The following is a 23,752-nucleotide window of genomic DNA, read 5'->3' on the forward strand; positions in this document are numbered from 1 at the left end:
ACAAAACGATTATTTTCTGTATATTTGTATTTTTTGAATAGACGTAGCACACACACCATTGCCGAGTTGGTCAAATGAACATCAATATTTTATTGATAAATGTTGACAAGTAACAGGATGTTTGGTTTTACTTGTGCAATTTTGATTCTATACATCACACGTTCCCAGTATGGCCTCCTTCTTTCTCGCTGTAATAAAACACTTACAATATCAAGCTATCACTCTGATTGTGGTCCCCCTATGTTGGAAAATGATCTGCATTTTCATAGCACTTCTCAACCTTTATACCACACAATTCACTTTACACTTTCACTCACACGTGTAACAGGTATATATTCACACATTAGCCATCAGGGGAAATTTTGGGTTCAGTGTCTTGCTCACAGACACTTTGACATGTAGGAGCAAGCAATCAAATCACCAACCCCTGCCTGCAATTAAATGACGACCCGATTGACCCGATGAGCCACAGTGTCCTCCAATCTCCCCAATTATTAGAAATAGCACAATGCTAAAGAAAAGAGAGGTTCAGAAGTGTTTCATTCAATGGTTTTACGAGTTGTTGTGCATTGTTAGTATGTCATGATCACACAGAGGTTTTTATTGGGATGTTTTGTGTAGATTTATGGTTAACATGAATTGCATTTATTTTTCCATTCTCATTTGTCAAACATTATGTACAGTTGATTCCAGTTCATATAAAATCTTCACACCAACACTGTGACCTGACACACAATCAACTTTCAAAATTCATACGCACGCATCCAGACACAGTATAAGAAAGAAAAATAATGTACAAAACTGTCTCCCTATGCAGGTATTAGGTTTTTACTGATGACCGCTGCATTTGATAAAAAGGAAAACAATCTCCTCTCAAAGCAATTGGAAATCGCGGCAAATTCTTTCGTGAACAAGTCTATTCCTTAAAAAAATGTGATGAGAAACATGCACGGCATTCCCAGGAGCCACCTTATTTAATGATCAAGTGCATCAGTTTTAATTCGACAGAAATATTTACACAGATTTCTGATGCAACGAAAACCACGTTTAGATTGTTTTGGTATTTCAATTCAAATTCACCAGGAGAAGCTTCTAGTTAAATCTGCATTAACAGAGAAGAGAAATGGTAAATTACTGTATTATTTCAGACCAGATTATGTTCTCTTTATCCTCTTTTTCAGCATCCCTGACAACTGGCTGGAGTTTAATTAACAGTGCATGTTACATTTACACAATGGTTATGTGCCGAGTAGCTTTAAAAGCCTAAAGTCAAAGGTCAATTTGCAGCTTACAACCACATCTCTGTCAAATGGATTATGATCTATTCTTTTCTTTGCACTGGACCTTCCAATCGTGTAGCTGGATGGCTCTGACGTTGATTCGTAGACAGTGATCAGTAATGGAAAGACAACCTAGGAGATTTTTGCTCTCCAATGTATTGTTTAGTGGGAGAATAAACACGAACACATTGAAAAGAAAACATAATTGATATTCATTTTTATGAGACATGGTGAGAATGCACATCCTTGATAAAAACAGGGCACACACTCAACACTCCATGTAGACAGTTTGAAATGAACCTACAATAAACACAAAAAGGGGAAAACAACAAATACATTCTTTTTTTTATGATTACATATAAAAACTCAGTTTTTGGCCAATGATATGGGACAATCCTTGCTTTCCATTTGGTGCAAGTGACCTCAATGCATACATCAGAGCACCCCGCACTCACTGGGGAGGGTTTCATTCAAGCATTTCATTGGTAACAGATTCCCCCTGAAGCTCAGAAGCTTTTGAGAGCTCACTCCCATGAGGATTGATCGTGGCCACAACATTGACTCACTGGGAAAATACAAAACTATTGAACCAAGACCGGACAGCCTTGAGTCACCCGTGCAGAAACAGTGCTACTCTGACAATTCAGCAGTCCTTTAAATCACAAGTTCTCTCTTTTCCTACCACCTGAGTATAGGAGGGATCAAATATTATCTATTCACTATGTTGCTGCTTCGCGTCGCATACTTCAGCCCGACCGGACTGTAAACTTTATATAGAAGCCAAGGCACAGTGTTGGATTCAGTCTCCCAAAGGATCGGACACTTCAATGTAGCAATGCTGTCTCGGATAGAAGAAACATATAATTTCTCTGCTCAAAGCTGTACTGAAATGAATGCATGGTATCAGATGGGAGATTGTGTGATATTAAGCACTTCCATTCAGACTTCATTACACATCCTCTATGAAAAAAAAATAGAGTGAATTAGGACTTATCAGCTGGAAGCCCTCAGCCAGACAGGACAGGTGATTATCTATAAGAGCACTATTGCGTGGCTCAGAAATGAAAAAACGGTGGAACTCAAAACCTGCTTTAAGGGTGGATGAGGGTCACAGTGGATCAAATGTTTACTTCTCTCCCTCTTTTATCGCCTTCTCTTTGTCTATTTCTCCTGATCCAGTCAGGTAGCGATGGAGCAAGCCTTTCAGTCCAGACGCCAGCAGGATGCGCTAAAAGAAATAATTTAGTAGCACTAATAACTGAGTGAGTCCTTTATCGCTCCTGTATTTCCGTCATAAAAAGAGAGACAGAGACGCTGTCTAGAGTTCAAACTGTTCCTTGTTGGGTAAATTTAAGGGAGAGATCAAAATGAACCACTGATCCAACATCCAAATTTGTGCAATGGTCCTCAGATTTTGTTGTCATACAGTGTCTCCTCGTCGCTTTCACTCTCGTCCTGAAACTCATTGGCAAGCAGCGACTTCTTGGAGCCCATGGAGGTGAGCCGGATCTCATCGTCGTAGTCGTCTCGGTGCTGTCGCAAGCGGTGGAAGCCATCTTTTTGGCGGTTAGACTTGGCGGCACACACACACCAGATGATGCACGCCGTCACCACCAACGCCGTCATGGAGGCTGCTGCAAGGAGGAAAAGAAACGCGCAACTCAGCACGTCTGCTTACAGGCACACACCGTTTCTAGCCAAGACAACATTTAAATACTATCACACAGAGATTTTTGTTTTGATGATTAAGCACACTAAACATAGGACTGTCCTCCATAAGTGTCTATGACAAAGATCATGCGAGAAGACACTGGATACAGTGTGGACGAAGAACATTCCTGAGTGAAAACTAGTTAGGAGTCTTGGTTCCAACTGCTCATAAAAACACTGAAAAGGAGAGGAATTGTGTACTTCAACAGCATTTAAAACAAAGGGAATCATTTATATTGTGTGTGTGTGTGTGTGTGTGTCATCTGTGTCAAAGATCACAAGACTAACAAAGACAAACTTAAGCGGGAGATTTGTATAATTTTGAGACGTATCACTAGCAAGATTTGCGTCATAAGAGCCGGTAACCGTTAAAGGTTTTCACAACAATAAATCAAAACATGAACTGCAGATTAGAGTACCATTTTAGCACCTCACAGTAGCTAGAACACAAAATGACATATGCTTTATTTTATGTGGGGCGATCACATCATGCATATTGTCAACACTGGTTTCTAAAGTCGTTTTTATAGACATGCTTACCTGCACTGGCCACCACAAACTCTCTGGGCAGGCCAAAGATGCTGTTGTCCATGTCAAACACAATGATGATGGAGCTAGCAGCTTCATAGGAAGACACCACCACCTGCAACACAGCACAAATCGTTCAGTAGGCCTCTGAGCCTTCCTGAAACACTGTCACATTCCGTCAATGCTGAGATGATTTACAGTAAAACAGAAACTCAGTGAAACATCAGAATCAAGTTACTGGTTTGTTCATTGTGGTAGCCGCTGAATATAAATTGCTTTGCTAAACTTATCTTCTTAACTAACCTTTTGACGTCACTCAAAATGCAACATGAAGACAATGTCAAGCTCTACCACATCATAAACAGAATCATTTCATCCAGTCGGCCTGTTTCTCTAAATCGAGGTGAAAGCCATTTAGCCGTCTGCCAAAGCTCCCTACTTAAGTGCGGTTGTTAATTACCTAATCAGCAAGTCTCCCTTACAGGTGTGACTGCTGAGTATAATCTGGTGCAGGTTGTGTTGAATGTCTAAAAAAGGATTTGAGTGCTGGCTCATCTAAATCCTAAATTAAACAGATATTTTCTGAGAGGTGAATCACTGGAATCTCTTTCTGTAACTTGCCTGACTTTTCTCCACAGCAAGTGTCTCTTATTTATTCAGCGCCATTGTTCAAGTGCAGTTAAAAAAAATGGGAGAAACTAGACCAAAAGGATTTCAAACCATGTGGTTTCAGACCTGATTCAGTAATGTGGCCTGAACACACAGCCAAGAGTTGTTGGCAAAGAGTAAGTGCACCTCTTTATCCTAATTTCTCTCCTTGTTTTTATTATCAACATGGGTCGCTGGTAGTTTTTTGGACAGTATGACACAGAATAGCCAACAGAGGAACTGAATCCACTGAAACTAATGTCACTTTAATTTCCAGAGGAATGGAATGCGTCCCTATGGTCTACGGCGGAGTATTCGATGTCCTAAGAAATATGGGGAGACTATTAAAGAGAGGAAATACATGTTGGCCCCGAGTTACGATTTGGACCTTTTGTGTGAGCAGAGCGAAGCAGACCCCCAGAAACCCCTGGATGACAAGTATAAAAGGAACGCTGCCGTTCTTCCGGATCTCAAACTGCCCCGCAGCGATGGAGCCCTCACTACTGAAGAGAGGACCTCCGGCAGCTTGTCAACTAGCCAGCCGGGACCTCTGATGATTCACGGCTTCACAGTACCGGAGTACCAGCAGACGTATCATTCAGTGGTGGATCCCCTGCTCTTAAGGCCTTGCGGGAGGCTCGCAGCCTACAGTCTGAAGCTGGGCAGAAACATTAAGGAACATCTGTTTGAAGAGCTGGCGTACCCCACGCTGCAAATTTCTGAGCAGTCAAATGGAAAGCTGGAGCTGATGGAGAGATTTTGTGTGCTCCGCCCGACACCTTTCATAGATATAGACAGAAATGGGGAACCACAATAATATCCTCTCACTAACCTTCTACGATACGAGTGTACTATTTATTATTGTTTATGTCTCTTGATACTTTATTGAGAGAGTTTTCATTTTCCTTGAAATGTAAAGTAGCAGCTGGATTTATATTTCAAATGTTTACTGAAAAAAATGAATAACAATATTTCACACAGTTTAAAAAACACAATTATGCAATACCTACGAAGCCAAAATGAATGCTGCATTTGGGTTTGTATCTGCCTCAGTGCTCAATATACCAAATCATTAGTTTGTACTGTTTGTTTGATCACCGCCTGTTCAACACGTCACATGTGGTTGCAACTGATGCACAACTGCTTTCAAAGACTCGAGCATAAAAATCATGCTGAAAACCAGAGATTGTAAGTCTCTTCTTCTACTTTAATTATCATCCACATTCAAGGCTCAGCTTCAAAATTGTCATGTATAATAATGTCAACATTTTTAAAGGCTCATCACATCTTTCGTATGCATTTCAATTTGATCACAATGGAAAAGAATAATTAGACGCTATACTTTGATTTACTTGTTGTAAAGTGTTGTCCTAAAGGCTAGTACATCCCCTGACGGTATAATACATGGTATGAATACAACTGTGTACCTCTTGACGTTGTTGTTGGTAGCCATCAGCAACGGCTTCAATGTTGTGGTTGCCAGGAGCCAGCAGAGCATGAAAGTAGCCGCCCTCTGCAGTAAAGACTCTCACTCCCCCGTTCAGTACAATGATCGCCCCAACAATGGGCTTTCCACTCTTGTCCCGCACCACGCCACGCACCCCTTTGTGGACCTGGGTGGGGTAGAAATAGAGGGTAAATTAAAGGCTGTAAAAATCCTTAATTTCAGAACAATATATGTTAGATATGTCATTAAAACGCGCTTTCTTTTTTTTTTTTTTAAAGCTAGAGCACTCACTATTTTAAGTTTCCATACTTTTTGAAAATATCTCACTTAATCGGTTACAAAGGTAAATAAGTCGTACAGTAGTTAAAAATATTCATGTAGCAATGAAAAACAAGTCATGAAACAAACTCCATGTTGTGCTGATTACATCTGGCATCATACCTCCACCAGCATGCTTAGGAGAGCCTTCTTGTTCTCAGCCCAGAGTGTGGGCAGCTGCTCAGCAGGAGGAAACAAACAGCAGCCGCTATACACGGTGATCTCTGGACAGTGACCAAAGTCCATGCTGAAGTCCTGGTAGGACACGAACACACACAAGGACAAATGAGACAGTATTGGGGCAGAAGCCCATTTCTGGCTTTGCTTTATGAAATGCTATGTAGTGGCAGCATGGACACCAACTTAACTGCAATCACAGACACTGTAGTGGAGAGACTTACCTTCATGCTCCCCATGTGACTTTGTCTCTCTGCTGCCCTCATAACTCCATCTGGGATGTTGCCCACTGAGTCACAGAGAAGTTCCGTTAGGTATTAATGACGATTCAATACCAACAAGACAACAGGGTTTATTCTTGGCACTTAAATGACATACTCTGCCCATTATTTGAACATCCAGTGTTCCCGAGGTGCATCTTGGGATGGTTGTTGGCGTAAACACTTGCCAAGTACTTCAATGTGCCCTCATTTTCAACTGAAAAAAAAAGAGAGTACCGGTACATAAAGCCACAAGGCCAAACAGCAATCAGTGATGAGATGGCGTATTGTTTGTCGTACTCTTTGCAAATTGCTGCTGCAAATAAAAAGCTTGTCAAGTCAATCTGTAAGCTGTGAAGAAACCTACCAGGCTGGACAGGCTTGTCATAAGGGTAGGTAGCAACAAGGGAGCCTCCATCAAGGGCAACAGACAGAGTGTAGGTCTTGTCTAGAATCAAGTCCATCATGGCTCTGGTCTCTGGTTGGGCCTCCACCACACGCTGTGACGCATTGCCTAAAAAAAAAAAAAAGGAGGCGGAAAACAGGAAATGTTAGAGCAAACTTAGTGTTTTATGGCAAGTGTATGTAGAAAGTGCAATGACGTGTATTTGTGACATTCACCACAAATCTTTCACAATTGCAGTGTGAATTAATTGATTAAATATTTTTTTCTTTTATCTTTGTATCTCAATTCAATTGTGCGCACACACGCGCACACACACACACACACACACACACACACACACACACACACACACACGCACACACACACACACACATCTAGACAACTGACCAAAGAAATCTGTGTCCAGATCTTTGCCACGAGCATTGTTCAAGCCCTGGATGGAGGTGCACTGCTTCTCAATAGCCTGTTCTCGTCCATCTGGGTTGACAGAAGGCACGATGACAATCCGGGTCTCATTGATCAGCTATGGAAGGGAAACAGAGAATGATCAAATACAGAAATGGCTGAATCTTGTACTGTACTTACTGGGACCGGTAACAGTACAAACTGAACCCAATCCCGGATATGAAAGGTTTTAAATTAGGTTGATTCCAGGCTATCAATACACTATATTTCCTGAGACCCTCCAAAACTCACCCTGGTGATGACTGGGTTTTTGCCATAGTTGATACACAGGAGGGCAGCAAACTCCAGCAGCAGTTCTGTGCCCACAGGGGCATTGCCATGGATCCCAGCTACCAAGCGGATCTTGGGCTCAGAAGGTTCAGCTTGCCCTGGTCTGTTGGAGATTTCCAAAGCCCAAATGGTTCGAAACTCTACACTTTGGCCTAAACTGGACACATAAGAGAAGAAACCAGAGTGTACATCATTATTATAAGAAATGTAACTGAAGCTGTAAGAAGTTCTGGACAGTATTGACTTGTGGCATACAGAGGATGCGAGATATAGAGGTATGACGTCAAACAGTTATGTATCCTGAAGTGGAGATGACGCTGGCTGGTTCAAATACCTGTGTAAAGATGTTATTTTGGGAAAGTTAAGTGTGAGGCCTCTCACGAAGCCAGAGAGCTCTTTGTAGCGTCTGTAGCGGAAGCTGTTCTCCGTGGCCGTGCTCCTGACCAACTGCTCCAAACCCTGGCCCAGAGAGAGGTCCTTGATTAAGCTCTGGAATGCCTTCTCAGATGGGTTCTGTGTAGGTTGGGGGCCCTTGGGAGACTGGCCATTAGGGTCTGAGTGAATACGCGTCAGTCTGAAATCCACCAACTCTACATGATCCTTTGAGACTGTGGCGTAGGTCCTCACAGGTTTATACCTGGACAACAGAAAAAGTTAATAGCAGTAAAAATCAGGGCACATAAATATGTAGAAAATTCTCCGTTTGGAAAACCAAATCTTACCAATGAGCGGAGGCAGTGATAGAGTAAGTCCCAGGGACCAGCAGCCTCCAGTAGTCTCCAGTGAGAGCTGTGGTGATATTGTGGTCTATCTGCTCCACACTAATGGTGGCATTGGGAATTCCTGTGCCATCCCTAGTATCAGAGACTGTGCCTTTTACTCCACTGTGAACCTACGGAGACACATTACCGTATTAATATGAGTACCGGTACAAGCAAAATTGAGTATGTAGGGAGAAAGCTCTGGGGAATGTTAAGAGTTTACTACCTGGTGTATGAACTGAAGCAAGGCCCGTCGGTTTTGTTCCCAGTATTTTGGCAATTCTATGCCCATGGGGTACTTCACACAGCCTAGCTCGATGGTCACCTCAAAACAGTTGGTGTTGACGTAGTTCCAGTCCTGCATGCCACCTAAAGAAAAAGTGGTCCTTTAACTTCAAATTCCATTTCAACACACAGTGATGTTAATCAAACACCCTGAACTGCCAACAGGCATAGTCAAAATGTGGCAGATTTACTTTTAATATCCACCATGAAATTACAATATTGTGTCCATTGTTGAAGAATCAATCACACTTTAGTCTACAACTACAGCAGCTTAATTTACTTTTACTAAATTACCCCTTTTGCAGACAAACCGACTGACTAAACTAGTAAATAAAACATAATAAAAGAGAAGTCTGAATTGGCCAAAGAGGTGTGGGCAAAACTAAAATAATGAATGTGGCGAGCAACCATGGTGCTATGGTTGATTTAGGCTTACCTGCAACATTGTACCAGACGGCACCATTGGTGATGCCATCCTTAAAATATTCCCCATGGTACAGGTTCTCACAAGTGTGTCCACTGTGCATCAAAGGATTCTCCTGCACGTGCATCACACACACAAGAGAAAACAACAATGAGTACTGTTGTGGTCAGGTCTTCAAACCTCGTCTTTCCACAGATGTCACAAGAAGCCAGCGGCCTTTCTATGTTTAACTCCTCACTCAATTATAACATGAAACCACATGCACGCATAATTATCCCAGCCTGAAACAGATCCAACAGCAAGAGTGTCCAGTTACCTGTGAGTAGGCTCTAGACAGCCGCTGAAAGACTTTATCATCAGGCGCCTGGCTGTACTTTGTTATCCCCTCTTTGTCATCATCATAGGGGTAGTTGACGACCAGGGTGCCTAATATTCCACAGCACAAGCATTAGACAAACAAGTGAAAAAAACAATTGCATCTGTGGTTGAAATATACTTGCTGTGCATCATTTTTTTTACCTTTCACAATGTAGCCTAATATCTAGACTTTAAAGTGTGGATTCAAAGGCAAAACTTAAAACGATAGCAGTAATCCATTAGGTTTATTGAAGTAGCTTTAAAATCCAATTCAGTGTGAAATCTGCAATCTTTGGCACTAAAGTTCAAAATGAGACCGTACCTCCATGCAGGTTGGCTGACAGCGTGAAGGGGATGCTCTTCATCCAGTTCATCACAGCTATAGTTTCTGGCTGTCTGGGCTCTTTGATGGTAAAAAACTGGTCTGGGAAGTTGCGGTTCAGGTCAAAGTCGTTGCTGTTGTTGCGCCCTTTGTAACCGGCTACATCACCTGTGAGAGAAAACAATGGCTAGCTATGGCAATGGCTACCTACAGGTTTCCTTATCTGCAACCACAGCATGTTCCGGCTGATGAGATATGCACACAACCTCAGCTCCACCTCCCCGCTACTTCCTGTTACACATCAGCAGCAGCTGTCAGCTAAAAGACACTGGCAGACAGAGGAAGTGCTTTTGGAAATTTCCCCATTCTTTAAAAATATTCACAGAAGCAAGATGGTGCAACTAAAGCGCCATTTAGACCAGCAGATGCAGGATGTAAGGAGATAATATGCAAGGATAGACTACTTCGCAAAGGAAATTAAAAGAACAGCTTATATGTGACAAAATAATGCTTTGTGTACCTCTCAATACAGCAATATACACTCAAGGAATGTTAGTCAACTAATCAAATTACTGTTACATCTTTGCTCATGTATCCAAAGAAATGTAACTGACACCTGTGTGGCCTGTCTGCTAAGATAATGTTACTACCGGTAGTCTTTATTCCATACTGTGCAGATAGTGTTACTTTAGTGTGTCCCTTACCTTCAGTGGCTACCTCATATCCGTCGGGGTTCATTGAAGGCATGATGTGGATGCGCGTATTGTTGACCAGCTGAGTGACCTCCGGGTCAGTACCGTAGTTACGGCACATGTACTCAATGAGGTTGAGCAATAACTCTCGGCCCACCACTTCATTACCGTGCATGTTGGCTACATACTTAAACTCTGGCTCACCTGACATCAAAACAAAAAAGGAGGTCAGAGTGAAAATTTGTATTAATAAATAGCACTAACATAATGGCATGCACACATCACATTTTCAGGGAATATTCTCCATGACGCGTGAATAAAAACTCCTTTAATCAACCCATCGAAGACATACCATGTTCATGGACAGTGGGGTTGTCTGAGATAACCATCACGTAGAGCTCGCGGTCTTCCACGGAGCGGCCGATGCTGTGAAGATGGGCAATAGAGGGGAACTCGCTGCTGTACTTGCGCAAGAACAGCTCCATGTCTGCGTAGCTGTGGTGGCGAAACTTCTGAGGCTGAATGGGCTGAAGTATTCTTCGGTGTACTTCGGGTGAAAGTATAGGTGGGCTGCTGTTGCTCGTTGCTTCAGGAACCAACCGGGTCTGGGTGGAGTCAGAAGAGTCGGTGGTGGTGGTGGTGGTAGGGAGGTTTGGATCATTGGTGGATGGCATGGTGTATGTAGTCACAGTGATGCCACCTGGGCCCTCGTTGAGCACAGGGGCCAAGGTAAAGTTAAGTTCTGTGGCTTTGCCCTCCACGACCACAACACTGTGGACTGTCATTGGTGTGTACCTGTGTACAGAAAAAAACAAACATGCTTGAGTACTTCTACTCCACCTTAAAGATACCAGGAAGTACCCAAATTAGATGACACAGCAACAACATTTTCTTTTCTTCTCTCTACCAGGAAGTCGTTCACCAATGACTTCCAATGACCTGTGACATACATTGTTCTTCAGAAAGAGAATTACTCTGGAACTCTAAAGAGGAATGCAGCACTTCTAGGTAAATCTGGCTGGGACATTGATGCTGCGCTTCACTTTTTTAATAATCTGTAGGAGCCAGGTTACAAATTTTGCTTTGGGATTTGGCAACAAACAGCAATGAATGCACCGCTCTCTGTGCTGTGATCAGTCATTGCAATGGCATTTGAAACCTGACTATTAATTGCGATGCAACTCTATTTTTAACAACCTGCTATGCGAAGGAATGTTCAATGGTATTACTCACCCCGGGGCCACAGCTGTGATGTTGTATGTTCCTGGAAGTAGAAGGCGGTAGTAGTCCCCATGTTTTCCTGTGGTCAGGTTATGGCGATTGCTTGCCACCACAATGCTGACATTGGCGAGGGCAGCACCATTGACGGCCCTTTTCACATAACCATGGACACCTATGTGAACCTGGAAGACAGTGATATTGTAAATACCAAGGGTATCCGGCTAAACTGGAGAAATGGTATGGTAACGGTATCAAGCAGGGTGTGGCATAGTCCTTTTAAATAAACACAAAAAAAAGAAGGTAACATTATTATGAATGCTGATGTATCATTACTCATTTTCTTAGTTATGAGCTCTACCATTTCTATGTAGGCTAGTAGGGATTCCCTGTTCAGATCCCATTCCTTATGGAGCTCAGCAGCAGGAGGATATTTGCAGCAGCTCAACTCCATGGTGATTTCCAGACAGTTACTATGCAGGTAGTTGTAGTCCTCCATCCCACCTAGACAACAAGCCAGAAATGTAATGAAGAAATGAGGCTAGAAATGGAACCAGCACATTCAATTATATGTTGTCTAATAGAGAAGAATGTGTCTAAAACCAGAAATGAACATGCAAACGTAAAGTAAAGTCTTAATCCTAATTTGACCCCATCTTCGTCTCTTCGATGTCACAGTTTACAGATAGTGTTGAATGTGTCAACACGCCGTGGCGTCTGCGGTTCGGCAAACAGAGACGAAGAGGAGGGCCCACTGGCCATCCCACCGGAGCGACAGCAGGCAGCCGGAGGCTCCCTGGCTGGACGGTTGCCAAGACCGCCTGCTGGGTGGCTGCAGGAACCCAGTGAATCACTGACCCTTTGAAATAGGGCTCAAACGCCAACAAATAACTCTAGCAAAGTAACCAGCCTCCCACCAGTCAGAGTAAGGAAGACATCAACCAGGAAACAATGGCCTTTAACTATCTGTGATGCACAACAATGACAAGTATTTGACAAAACACCTTAAATCCACAACCTCAAGACTTTACAATACTCTATAGTACACCACAGTTTTACATGCTTTTGTCAGTGCTTCTTGAAACCCTAACCCGTTAAATCTCTATTTCTAATGTACTGCACCATCACTGAACAACCATTGCAAGATATGCATACTTCTGCACATTTTTTTATGTGTCATATCAACTTGGAGATCTTGCAGCAAAGAAAATGACAATGCATCCCATACAACTGTGGCGAACAGCTGCAGGCTGTAATGTGGTATCCGGCTTGGCTCTGAGAGCGGGTGTACCAAAATACACCACAAACACAGGTTCCTCCAAGTCGTCCCCGGTCAAACAGCAGCTGGTCAGCGCGAGGGTGACTGGCTGCCAGCTCATTCACTGGACACTGTAAAGGGCAACTTAAGAAGAAATGAAGAACTCTGAGACGTGTTCCACCAAACTGGTGGGTACAAACAGTGACACTAGACAACGGTGACCATGCCCCCTGAGCTTATTTTGAACGTGATAGTGTGTAGAGGTGTGTTGGGGTAATTCATCGGAGGTTTTACCTCTTGTGGTGGCAGCAGAGACAGCAGATTGCTTTGTCAACCAAACAAAATGTACCCTTTGAAAAAAATCTCACCTGTTAATGATGAGCAAATAACGCTGGATCTACATCCAGCTGTGACAATCCACCATGACAAACAAGACAAACCCTTTTGTCCGGTAACAGGACATTAGGCGTCGTCCTGAGCAAAGTTACTGTTTGTACTTTATTCATAAGGATCAGGTACCATTTACTTGAAGTAAACACCTCCCATATGCTAACATAGTCTGACAGCGCACTATGACAGACTCAGCCTTAAATATCCTATCTATGTACCGGATCCAGGGACACACCTTGGAATTGGAAGGAAACCGTCGGCGAGACAATGTAGCCAAAGCCAGAGCTGGTAGCTGAACTTGCCGTGTAGCGCATAGGGATGTTTAAAAAGCAGGATGACTTTAAGGTTTCAGAGATGAAATGCAATAAACTATGTTCGTCAAACATTTAAAAGGATAATAATCTTGCAGGAAAAAAAAACTGTAGTACTGTCATATGACTGTCAACAGGTTACAGTGACAGAGGTCTGAACATCAGATTATCACAGCAATGTGTTTCCAGACAGTAAAATGATATTCTGGACCTCGTACTCTGTCATGTCTAAAGATAGTGACATGTGTCTCACAACCTACAGCTTTAAACAAATCACAGAAAAACATGTGTATGCCGTTTCAAGATGCTTACAACCAACATTATATATTTCCAGCAATACCAGAGGGTCCTAGTTATGAGCAAACCACAATACAGCTCAAGAAACGCCCTCAGAGGCCAGACTGTGTCAAGAGATTAGGAGTCACGATAACGTGTTATGCTGAATCATTATTTCAAGCCCCGACTGCCCACACACAAAAAATCTCCTGGTCCTGGCTCTCTGCCTGGACCAATCATTATGTCACACAATGCCGTGGCTGTTTCCATCATCTGTCATTAGCCCAGTTTTAGCAGTGACATTTCATCCAATGCGACGTGTCAGACGGATCAAAGCACTGTCTATTGAAGTGTTTTACACTTTTTGCTGTCCATCTTCATCTTGATATTGTTGCCGCTAAGAGCTTTCATGACTGGCTCCTATTGCAACCTGAAGCTGACTGAATACCGGCCATTTAAGATGAGGAACAGCATAGAGGTAGCAGAGGTAATAATCTTCAGCTAAAACCGCCATTCAGTAATCACACTGCTTTGTGTGTGCTCAAGTGTGGCAATGATTAACTGCTCCAGGTCCTGGTGGTAAACGGATAGTGTGTGACATATAATGACATATTGTCTCGGTTAAAGTGATCTGCAAGTGAACAAATAATAGTTTTTTTTTAAGGAATCTTTTAAATTGTGGGTCAGTTTATCGACCTACATCACAATATCTGGTAAATTACATTAGAGCAGGTCTTAAAGATAATAACTACTCCTGATTACTTCCCCCAAACAGTCTCAAAAGTGCATTCATACTACATGGTTGAAAACTGGGGCGAATGCATGCTAATCCATGTGAAATGACCAATTGGAAGACACACTATCCTTTCCTAAAATTGAGTAGGACATCTTAACAGGAAAAGCAGTAAAGTTGATCTCTGAATGTAACTGTGAACAAATCCGCTACAAAAAATACCTTCTTTTTTTTCCACAAAAAAATGAATTCCTGAGTCTCCTCAAACCGGTTGTTACTCGTACATATCAGTTGTGGGAACCAACATATTGTATGCTGCAAACTGTCCAACAACGATAAGGGACATTCGTCACCCTCAGATGTGTAGATAAGCAGCAACACTGGTTAGACTGTCATTACAATTCTTTTTTTTTTTTCTACAAAAATAGTTTTTCTTGCCTGCTGTGCACAACAAATATAACACTTGAAGTACACGAGAGAACAATGACATGAAAAAACATCTTCTACCACAACAGCTCTTTAATCAAAGAACAACTTTAAACTGTCTGCGGCTGGATATCCTCACCGTACAGGCAGAATTTCTAAGTTGTGATGGTCAACACAAAATCGACTGGCCACGGTTTTCGGAGCGTGTGGTACCTCACACGATTCATCTACAGTTATTTGTTCTCCATCACTAAACAAGGCATTGAAAACAACGAAAAGTCCTCTTACCAGGAACGTCGTACCACCGCGCCCCGTTGGTGATGCCATCTTTAAACGTTTCATCCGGGGCATCGGGACAGTTGGGCTCTCCGGTCTTCATCCCAGGGTGGTTCTGGGAGTACACCAGGGCCAAGTGGCGAAACAGGCCGTCGTCATCTGACTGGCTATAGTAGCCCTGCCACAGGTGGGAGGCCGAGTCGTCAAAGGGGTAGCTGGCAACCACGGTGCCGCCATGCAGGTTCCCTGACAGCACGAATCTTGAGAGACGAAAGGAAGATTTTAGAAGCAGCCTTTTAAGTATAGGTTCTTAAAACAATTACTTACATGTGTGTCTCCTCAAAACTTTAAAAAGTGACAAGGAAATAATTCTGTTGTGTGAAGATGTTTGGGAGTAAATTCTAGGCATCTTCTTCTGGATGAATATTTGTGTACATGTCGGCTTATATTCTAGTCTTCCAAGTGAACCTCAGTCTTACACACCATGTTATTATGGCATCCCAGGACAGCAGTTCTTTCTGACTTTATTTTGAGTCCCACACTGAGGTCCTGATTAAGAAGGGAACTAAGGGGAAAATGTGTTACTCATTGACAAACATGTTTCCTGCTCTCAAAATTGGGGCTGCGGCACTTTTTATCCATTTCCGGATGTATTAAATAGCTGATCGCATCAAAGCAGAGAGGAAACAAGGAAAGAGAGCGAGGGGGCTACGACATGGAAGGTCCCTGGACGTTATTTATTTGGTACTTGACCCCAATTTTCAGCTTCCAGGATGCCTCCCAGTATTTTTTTTCTGGGGGGGGGAAATTATTGTCAGTTGGTCAATAAAATGTAAGAAATTGCTTCTTCTTTTTTTTACTCTGTATCAAATAAGAAGAGGACACAAGAACATTAATCACATTTAAGTCGCTGGAACCACTGCATCTTTTGCAGTTTAGCTTGAAACGTGACTCAAACATTTAGGAAATGAGTTATGAGTTCATTTTCTGCCGATTGACTAATCTACAAATCTCTTTTGCACCTCAGTGTTACACACCGTGCCATTATGTTGTCCCGGTTCAGTAGTTCTGGACTCCATAGTGAGTCACACAACCCCTGAGGCCATGATAAATGAGACAAAGAACAGAGTTGCTCATTGATAGGAATGTGTGTCACTCTCCAAATCCTCCACTGTGAGATATGCATTGAGCAAAAAGTGTTTTGAGGTCAATAAAGTTTACTTAAGTCATTCCTCTGGGCAACAAGGCCCACAACAACTGAACTGTATGTGTGTGCACTGTGGTGTGTTTCAAAGAAAGAGAGTAACTCACTTGTTCTCCTGGATCCATCTGATCACAGCCATCACCTCGGGGATGGTCCCTGGATTGACCGTGGTCCCATCATACTGGTCAGGAAAGCTTCTATTGAGGTCCTTATTTTGGGCATTGTTTCGACCCTCGCTGCTGCCACCGCAGTCTCCCTCTATGGACCTCTCAAAGCCGTCAGGGTTCATGCTGGGCATGATGTAAACATCCGTGGTGTCCACCAGCTCAGTAACACGCGATTCCGCTCCATAGTTAGTCAGCAGGTACTCTGCAACGTACACCAGCACCTGCCTGGACAAGGTTTCGTCCCCGTGCATGTTCCCGACGTATTTGAATTGAGGTTTCCCCGATGTGTCTCTGTTGGGGTCCTTGGTGATCCGCATCACCCAGAGCTCCCGTCCCTCAACGGACTGACCTATGCTCGACAGGTTAGCTATGTGAGGGTATCTCTGAGCTAAGGACTGCAAACGCCCGGTCATGTCAACATAATTGTAGTATTTGTTGTAAGTTTCTACCGTTTCCTCCGTCGAGGGGGTGACGCTTCGTGTGCGGGGGACGTCACCACGGGAGACAACAAGAAAGAGAAGAAAGGCGAAAAGTGACGCCCGGAGTTTCGGCGTGGACGGTAGATGCTCCGAAATGTGCACCATGTTGACGTTGTCTTCTAATTTTACACCATTCGGACTTTCAAGTCAAAGAAAAAAACAACACCAGGTCCGGAGAGTTTGGCTCCCCAGCGACAGGCGTATCTTTGCTGTCAGAGGGTCTGGCCTGGCTGTTTCCATCCAACGTTACTTCCGCTCATCTCAGAGGGGCGGGGCGTGACGGTGACGTAACGTTTTAAGGTCGACCGTTAGAGTTCGACTTTATTTGTTTTGCCTTTTTGTCCCAATTTCACACATGTAACGTGTAAAGTAACAATGCTGGCGGCTGTATATTTTCCCGAGATGTACTGTCAAATAGATGTCAATTTGTATTAATGTGGGCGCCAGAGTTTCCGTATATATGCATCCCAAATCCATTGTCATTGTTGTTGTTCTTTATGTTCATATATTCTTCGAAATATATTTATATTGTACATAGTAGTTAAATGTTAAATGTTTATGCTGAGTTTCTCTGTTCTACTTTGTTGTCTTTAATGTCCTTGTTTTGATATTTGTCTTGTTTATTTGTATATTCCATGTTGAGAGCATGTAAACTGGAGTCAAATTATATGTGTGCGTACACATACATGGCCGATAAAGCGGATTCTGATATGACTCAAAAGTCCTGAAAAGTTTAATGTTTGCTCAAGGCAACACATTTTCAAGACATTTTCTGTTGTATTATTTATTCTTTACTATGTTGAACCCTCACCCTTGCACGCAAACTTATGTTAGCCATGTCCACCCACTAATATTACACACATTTGATGAATGTGGAGTGTTTCTCTAAGCTTTAGAGACTCTATACCCAATATATGTTAGCTATCAATGGAGCAGAGGCTCTGTAACTATTTATCTTAAGGGGATCTGGGTTTTGGCTCAATTTGAGGATTATTGACTTAATGTGTTCTAACCACTCTTTCCCTGAAGCAAACACGAGAGATCTTAATGAAAATAAATTTTACTGAGTGATTTTTTATCAATGCTGTTATGCTATTAACTGTTATCAGTAACTCATGTAACAATGCTTCTTATGTATGGGCGGAGCAACCACATTACATCTAACTTGTTTGCATTTTGAAAATACTACTTTGAGTTGTTGATTTAAGCTTTAAAATGATTAAGGATGATATTCACACACACACAAAAACTCTTGCTCATGATTTCCAGTAATTAACCAGTATCACTGACAAAATGTTGGTGATGCTTACTGTATGTGTGCATTGTTTTCCTATCTCCAACTGCATATTTTCTGTAAGACTATTATTATACACAGGCAATACAAGGATAATCCGAATTTACACTGGTCCGCTTTGGCGCAAGCTTCATGTGGATTTGTTAGCCCCTTTTCGTGTAAATGTACTTCAATATAAAACTTTCCAAAAGCAGAGAATGAAAATAAATCACAACTGAGCACCATGGAGGTTAGCAGCAGACTCTTGTATTTCTGTTTATTTTGTGTTGCCCATTCCTGTGTTATTGATCACTGGTAACACCATCTTTACCCACAAATATAAGAGTGACTTCCTCCTCTTCTCTCCTCAGTGGGGCGTCAGTCAGGGGCTTCTCTTCAGTGACAATTTTTTTTCTTTCCTTAATTCTTTCCATCATTTCTCCTTACTTTTATTTGGCAACAGAACAAAACAAAAGTGCGGTAAACATCTTGATTGTGAAGCACCAGCAAAGTGGCAACGCCTTAGTTCAGTCAGGTCTGACAGAGCTGGATAAAGCTTGGAATGACTGGGTTAAGGAGGAGGAGGAGGAGGAGGGGGGGGGGGGGGAGAGGAGTAAAGAGTGAGAGGTTGAGAGAGGAGGCCGCAGGTCTCACTGCTGGATTCGACGCAGCGACTGCACCTGGAAGGACTGAGCATGGGAGCCCCACTCTCTGTAATGTTTGTACTCGCCGCCATGACGGTCACACTCCATGATGTACTGGTAGCCCCGGTAACCGGGAAACTGGTAGCACACCCAGCTGGAGGAGGAGGGAGGGGGGAGGAGGGATGTTTAGAGGAGGAAATGAAACCAGTGATTAATGATTGAAGATAACCACACTTCAAAAGTATGTGAGAAGAAGGCAGCAGTTAAAAACAGGGCTTCCTCTTGTCATTGACAGCTCACTCCATTCAAAAAAAGTTAAAAATAATAACATGTAGAGAGCAGTACAGCATAATCCACACAGAAATATGAGTGCCCCTAAAAAAGAAATGCATCTCAAAATGTTTATCCTTATGCATGCACACAAATAATCACAAATAAACTGACAAAATTAAGTTGCAATAAATAGTGAAATACATCATTTTGGGATCAGGTGGCGGTTAAGGTGTCTGCAGATTGTTAGTGTGTTATTATAACATGTATTGTGCCACGTGAGTTTAAATGCAGCATGTTGGTTAATGGCAGCATTAGCAAGTCAGAAGCCTGTGAAGAGACTTACGTGCCGCTCTGAACTTGCATAGATCCAATCTCGTTGTTGCCCCAGCCCATCGCCTGCAGAGAGGGGTAGTCATCGTTTATCTCCCACTGGCGTCCCATGAAGTTCTCCTTCTCGAACAACACCATCTTGGACTCCTTGTGGTTCTGTGTGCATGTAATGCAAGAAAAGACAAGTTATTTACGACATGGGCCTGTTCATCTAATTTGTGTGGGAAGGGATAATCTATGCATCTATCTATAGTTTGTTTTTAGGCTGTTGGGATCCGTAGGCTTTTCACACAAGAAACCAAGCAGGTCAATTTGATGAGTCAAAACTTAACGCTTTTTAATTCAGAATCTTCTGGAGACACATGAGATGTCAAATAGAGGGGAAACAGAAGCCTTTGGAGTGGGAACTAAACTCACAGCAGCGCAGATGGGGCGGAAGGACATCATCCTCTCAATGTGGTAGGCGTTGCTGCCGCTCCACGACTCCCAGTGTGGATACTCTCCTCTCTCCAACACAAACTGCTGTCCACAGAAGCTGGAGTGCTCATATCCTGCCCAGCTGTCCACAGCAAGCAGACAGACACATGCACACAACATGCAGCACCATGAGCACACTTTGGTAAAAACAGACTGATTACCAGATATTGGATCTGCTGAACATTTCCACCGTTGCTGAATATGAATGTTGTCACAGGTAGATCTCTTTCACTGAAGGTAATTTCCTCCTGTGTGAAAGATTCTGCAGAGCTCCTCGTTTTGACTTACGCTCCACACTCCACCTTCAGGGAGCGGATGTTGTCAACGCCACACTCCATGACGTTCTGGCAGGCTGAGGTAAACTCCAGACGCTTCCCTTGGAAGTTCTCCTGGTCATAAACTGTGATCTGGTGAGGACACAAATGCATACATGTAGTATGCACATGCCACCCGCACACACTGATGTGTGTACAGACACACACATCATCATTGACGTCGTCAGGCCAGGCACGAATTTAAAAAAAGAATGTGAATCTGCTTTTGTTTAGCGCCAATGGCAAGCCATGACACTCACCTTCCATGGCCCCAGTGGGTTGGGATTGTTCAAAGCCATGCTACTGTGTGTCTGAATGCTGATTCACCTTCAGTGTCGAGAGAAGGGAGAATCGTAGGAAAACATCACACAGTTCAAACACAACCTGTCACCTCCTCCACACAAACTTTATGAGCTAAGTTATTGTCACTAGCCTATGTAGGAGGTATATTCATATTCTTTGAGTGTTGCATGACCTCTGTGAAAGAAGTATGAAACCTTTCTTGAAGCTGACTATATGCTCACACTTGATGATGCAGCTGTTGTCGTAGGCTCAATGCTGTTTGTTCTCCCGGTGTATGATCAGTATGTGTTTGCATGTGCATGTCTGACCTCAGTCTATACATTTACGTGGCTCAGCAGAAACAACAAAGACAAAAGACACAGAAAGATAAAGTGACAATGGTCTGCAAAGGTCTATAGGATGAATGGATTGAGATGGAGGGCTTACCTGACCGGCCCCAAAGAATAGCAGTGCAGTGCTCACAGGGGGCTCCACAAATACGATGTCCCGACCCCAGAGTAAAATTACCTATTTATACACGCTGGTGCTGAAAAGCATCTGGGCCCGTGGGTCGGGGCAGGAGTCAGCACATTGCTGTTGCAGTCATTGTTCTGCACTGAGCTGCCGGGCTTTAGTCCGCTGCATTCGGACTGGATGGAGGGCACCGTGCCCAGTGCAGATAAGCGCAAGTTCCAAATGGCCCACGATCAGCGGGCCGGACCAAGTCCTGGCACGGCCTGGTCCAGGAAACAGATCATCACAGATGTAGGCAGTCTTGCCAGTGACTCTGGTGCAAAAGGAAAAAAACACATTTAGTGTTCAAGTGAAAAGCAAACTGATATTGCGGACTATAAACAGAACATCTTAACTTGTATTTAAAATCTCTATCCTAAAAGACGCTTGACTCAAAATAACAGAATTGTCTGATTAATAAGCCAGATTAATAATGTACCTGCTTAGTTCCTTCCACACTGAGCTGTGCTCTGTCTCCGAGCTGCACGCCATGTCCACGTCAACTGACCCCATGTCTCTGGTCCTTTAACTTTTCACTCACTCCTATAGACACACGTGCTCAGTCATGCACACACACAGTCATGGTCAGAAATGGTTCATGCCGTCAGAAATACATTCAGAGCATACAAAGGAACTCACACACTTACACGTCCTACACATCCGTTTAGACAGAGACAGCTGACCCTGAAGTCAGTTTACAACTTTACACGTCACTTTATTTCATTCAACGTTTTTTTCTTCATGGCGATAAAAATAAATAATAATTAAAACATCCACGCAAGCCTAAACATGCCGGAAAAATACATTTTCATTGCATTTTATACAAACAAATTGAAATTCCTTCCACAAGCTTCCCCACAGGTCAGTGTTTTCAAAGCAGTTCACCGAGCTAACTCTAAACTCATGGTCACTTTATCAAAAACTCCAATAATGCATTATCACTGTCATACACATATTACAGAGCTACATAGAGTATACCATTAATACTCTGGGTCGTTGAGGAATTAAATAATTGTGAGACAATTTAGCAATATTCTAAAATGTAAAAACATTCAGTATCTATGTTTTGCAAACTGATATTCGAGCCACACCCAGAAGATGATGAGAGATATGGTGTTAATATTTTCTACCAGGCTACCTTGTATATGCTGTAAGCTTGCAATACCTTTATAAAGACTAATGCTTCTGTAAATGTAGCATGACTTGCAAAGGTGAAGATAAAACAATCACACCGAGACAGAAACACACATAAATCCTAGTCTTGGTCAAAAGGGTTAAATGCACCAGGTCTGCAGGTAATGCAAATGTATACAAGCAGAGAAGAGCACATGCTAGTGGTCACACAGGTAACAACAGCATCAGTCCTGTGAGGGTCCCCGTTGTAAATGGTTCGGTGTTATGAATTCAAACTGAGCACTAAGAGCAGAATATTCTGAATCAGAGTGATTCCGAATATTCTGAAGGGTTCTTCTTCCCATGTCAACGATGTAAATGTCTCAAACAGCTTTGACGTCAAATGTTTTCACATTGTCTTTGTATTAAAAAAACAAAACAAAAGACGACATTTCCTGTGTGTTCTTTTTCTATGCTCTAATAATTTCCTTGATATTGTTAATATTTGCCCAAAGGCCTTTCACCACGGCCTAACAGCTGCATCAAAGTCATTACAATGACATCAGGTGGAAATCGAAATGTTCTAATCAGATCCGTCTGCTTGAAATTAGTTTTAAAAGCATTTAAAAGATCATAGTGCCACAGGTGTGAGAGATCTTTGGCCAAGTATTCATACACTGCACACTTATTAGAACACATAGGAAGCACAGTCAGACAAAACTATTTATCTTTTGTTTTGCTGATAGAGCTAAAAAATAACGAACATTTAATTTATCTTTAGTCTTTTGGCCACAAGGTTCCTATTTGTATCTGTTTTCACAAGTTACTTTAAGGTAATATTCTGTTAGTGTGCATGCACAAATGCTTGTGTGCATATGACATGAGTGTGTGGGGTTGTATGAGATGTCTATGTATGGAGACCGCCTGTCTGTACAGCACTATAATACGCAAAAGAGTGTCCAACACTCGCCTCTCCAAACAATAGAGAGATGGACGCCGCTCCTGCAGTCAGCACATTACACACACAGGGCTCAAAGGCTTGGACCGGCTGCACCAAGGATCAAGAGAAAGAGAGACAGAAAAAGACAAAACAGATCACAGAGAAACTGGAGAAAATGACTGAAGCGAAGAATATAGAAAGAAAATAGAGAAAGAATTTTAAAAGTAAGTGAGGGATGGAATGTGAGAGCAGTGTGTGCAAAAGTGTGTGTGTGTGTGTGTGTGTGTGTGTGTGTTTGTGTGTGTGTGTGTGTGTGTGTGTGTGTGTATGTGTGTGTGTGTGCGTGTGTGTGTGTGTAGGTGTGTGTGTGTGTGTGTGTGTGTGTGTGTGTGTGTGTGTGTGTGTGTGTGTGTGTGTGTGTGTGTGTGTGTGTGTGTGTGTGTGTGTGTGTGTGTGTGTGGAAAAGCAAACTTTCTGCTGATGGCAGCGACTGTTCCCGGTCCCC

The 23,752-nt window shown here is 42.7% G+C and overlaps 2 protein-coding genes across 2 annotated transcripts; both read right to left on the bottom strand.

Annotated features, from left to right (window-relative positions):
- Positions 1-145: 145 nt before the first annotated feature.
- Positions 146-17,313, bottom strand: LOC306779980 (carboxypeptidase D-like). Its single transcript, XM_079272117.1, has 21 exons — positions 16,550-17,313; positions 15,251-15,498; positions 11,930-12,072; positions 11,584-11,753; positions 10,703-11,145; positions 10,363-10,554; positions 9,659-9,826; positions 9,296-9,405; positions 8,992-9,094; positions 8,497-8,639; positions 8,232-8,401; positions 7,844-8,146; positions 7,471-7,666; positions 7,162-7,297; positions 6,736-6,882; positions 6,487-6,585; positions 6,333-6,397; positions 6,055-6,186; positions 5,594-5,779; positions 3,531-3,633; positions 146-2,914 (listed from the first exon to the last, which is right to left on the bottom strand). The coding sequence occupies exons 1-21, from the start codon at positions 17,191-17,193 to the stop codon at positions 2,688-2,690; spliced, it is 4,128 nt and encodes a 1,375-aa protein (XP_079128243.1). The 5' UTR covers positions 17,194-17,313; the 3' UTR covers positions 146-2,687.
- A 1,698-nt stretch (positions 17,314-19,011) lies between these two features.
- On the bottom strand, positions 19,012-20,701 carry cryba1a (crystallin, beta A1a; the record flags this gene model as incomplete). Its single annotated transcript, XM_079272135.1, has 5 exons — positions 20,660-20,701; positions 20,374-20,492; positions 20,026-20,167; positions 19,622-19,764; positions 19,012-19,159 (listed from the first exon to the last, which is right to left on the bottom strand). The coding sequence occupies exons 1-5, from the start codon at positions 20,696-20,698 to the stop codon at positions 19,012-19,014; spliced, it is 591 nt and encodes a 196-aa protein (XP_079128261.1). The 5' UTR covers positions 20,699-20,701.
- Positions 20,702-23,752: the final 3,051 nt, after the last annotated feature.

Source organism: Melanostigma gelatinosum (genome assembly GCF_949748355.1).
Source record: "Melanostigma gelatinosum genome assembly, chromosome: 7".
Classification (NCBI taxonomy): Eukaryota; Metazoa; Chordata; class Actinopteri; order Perciformes; family Zoarcidae; genus Melanostigma; species Melanostigma gelatinosum.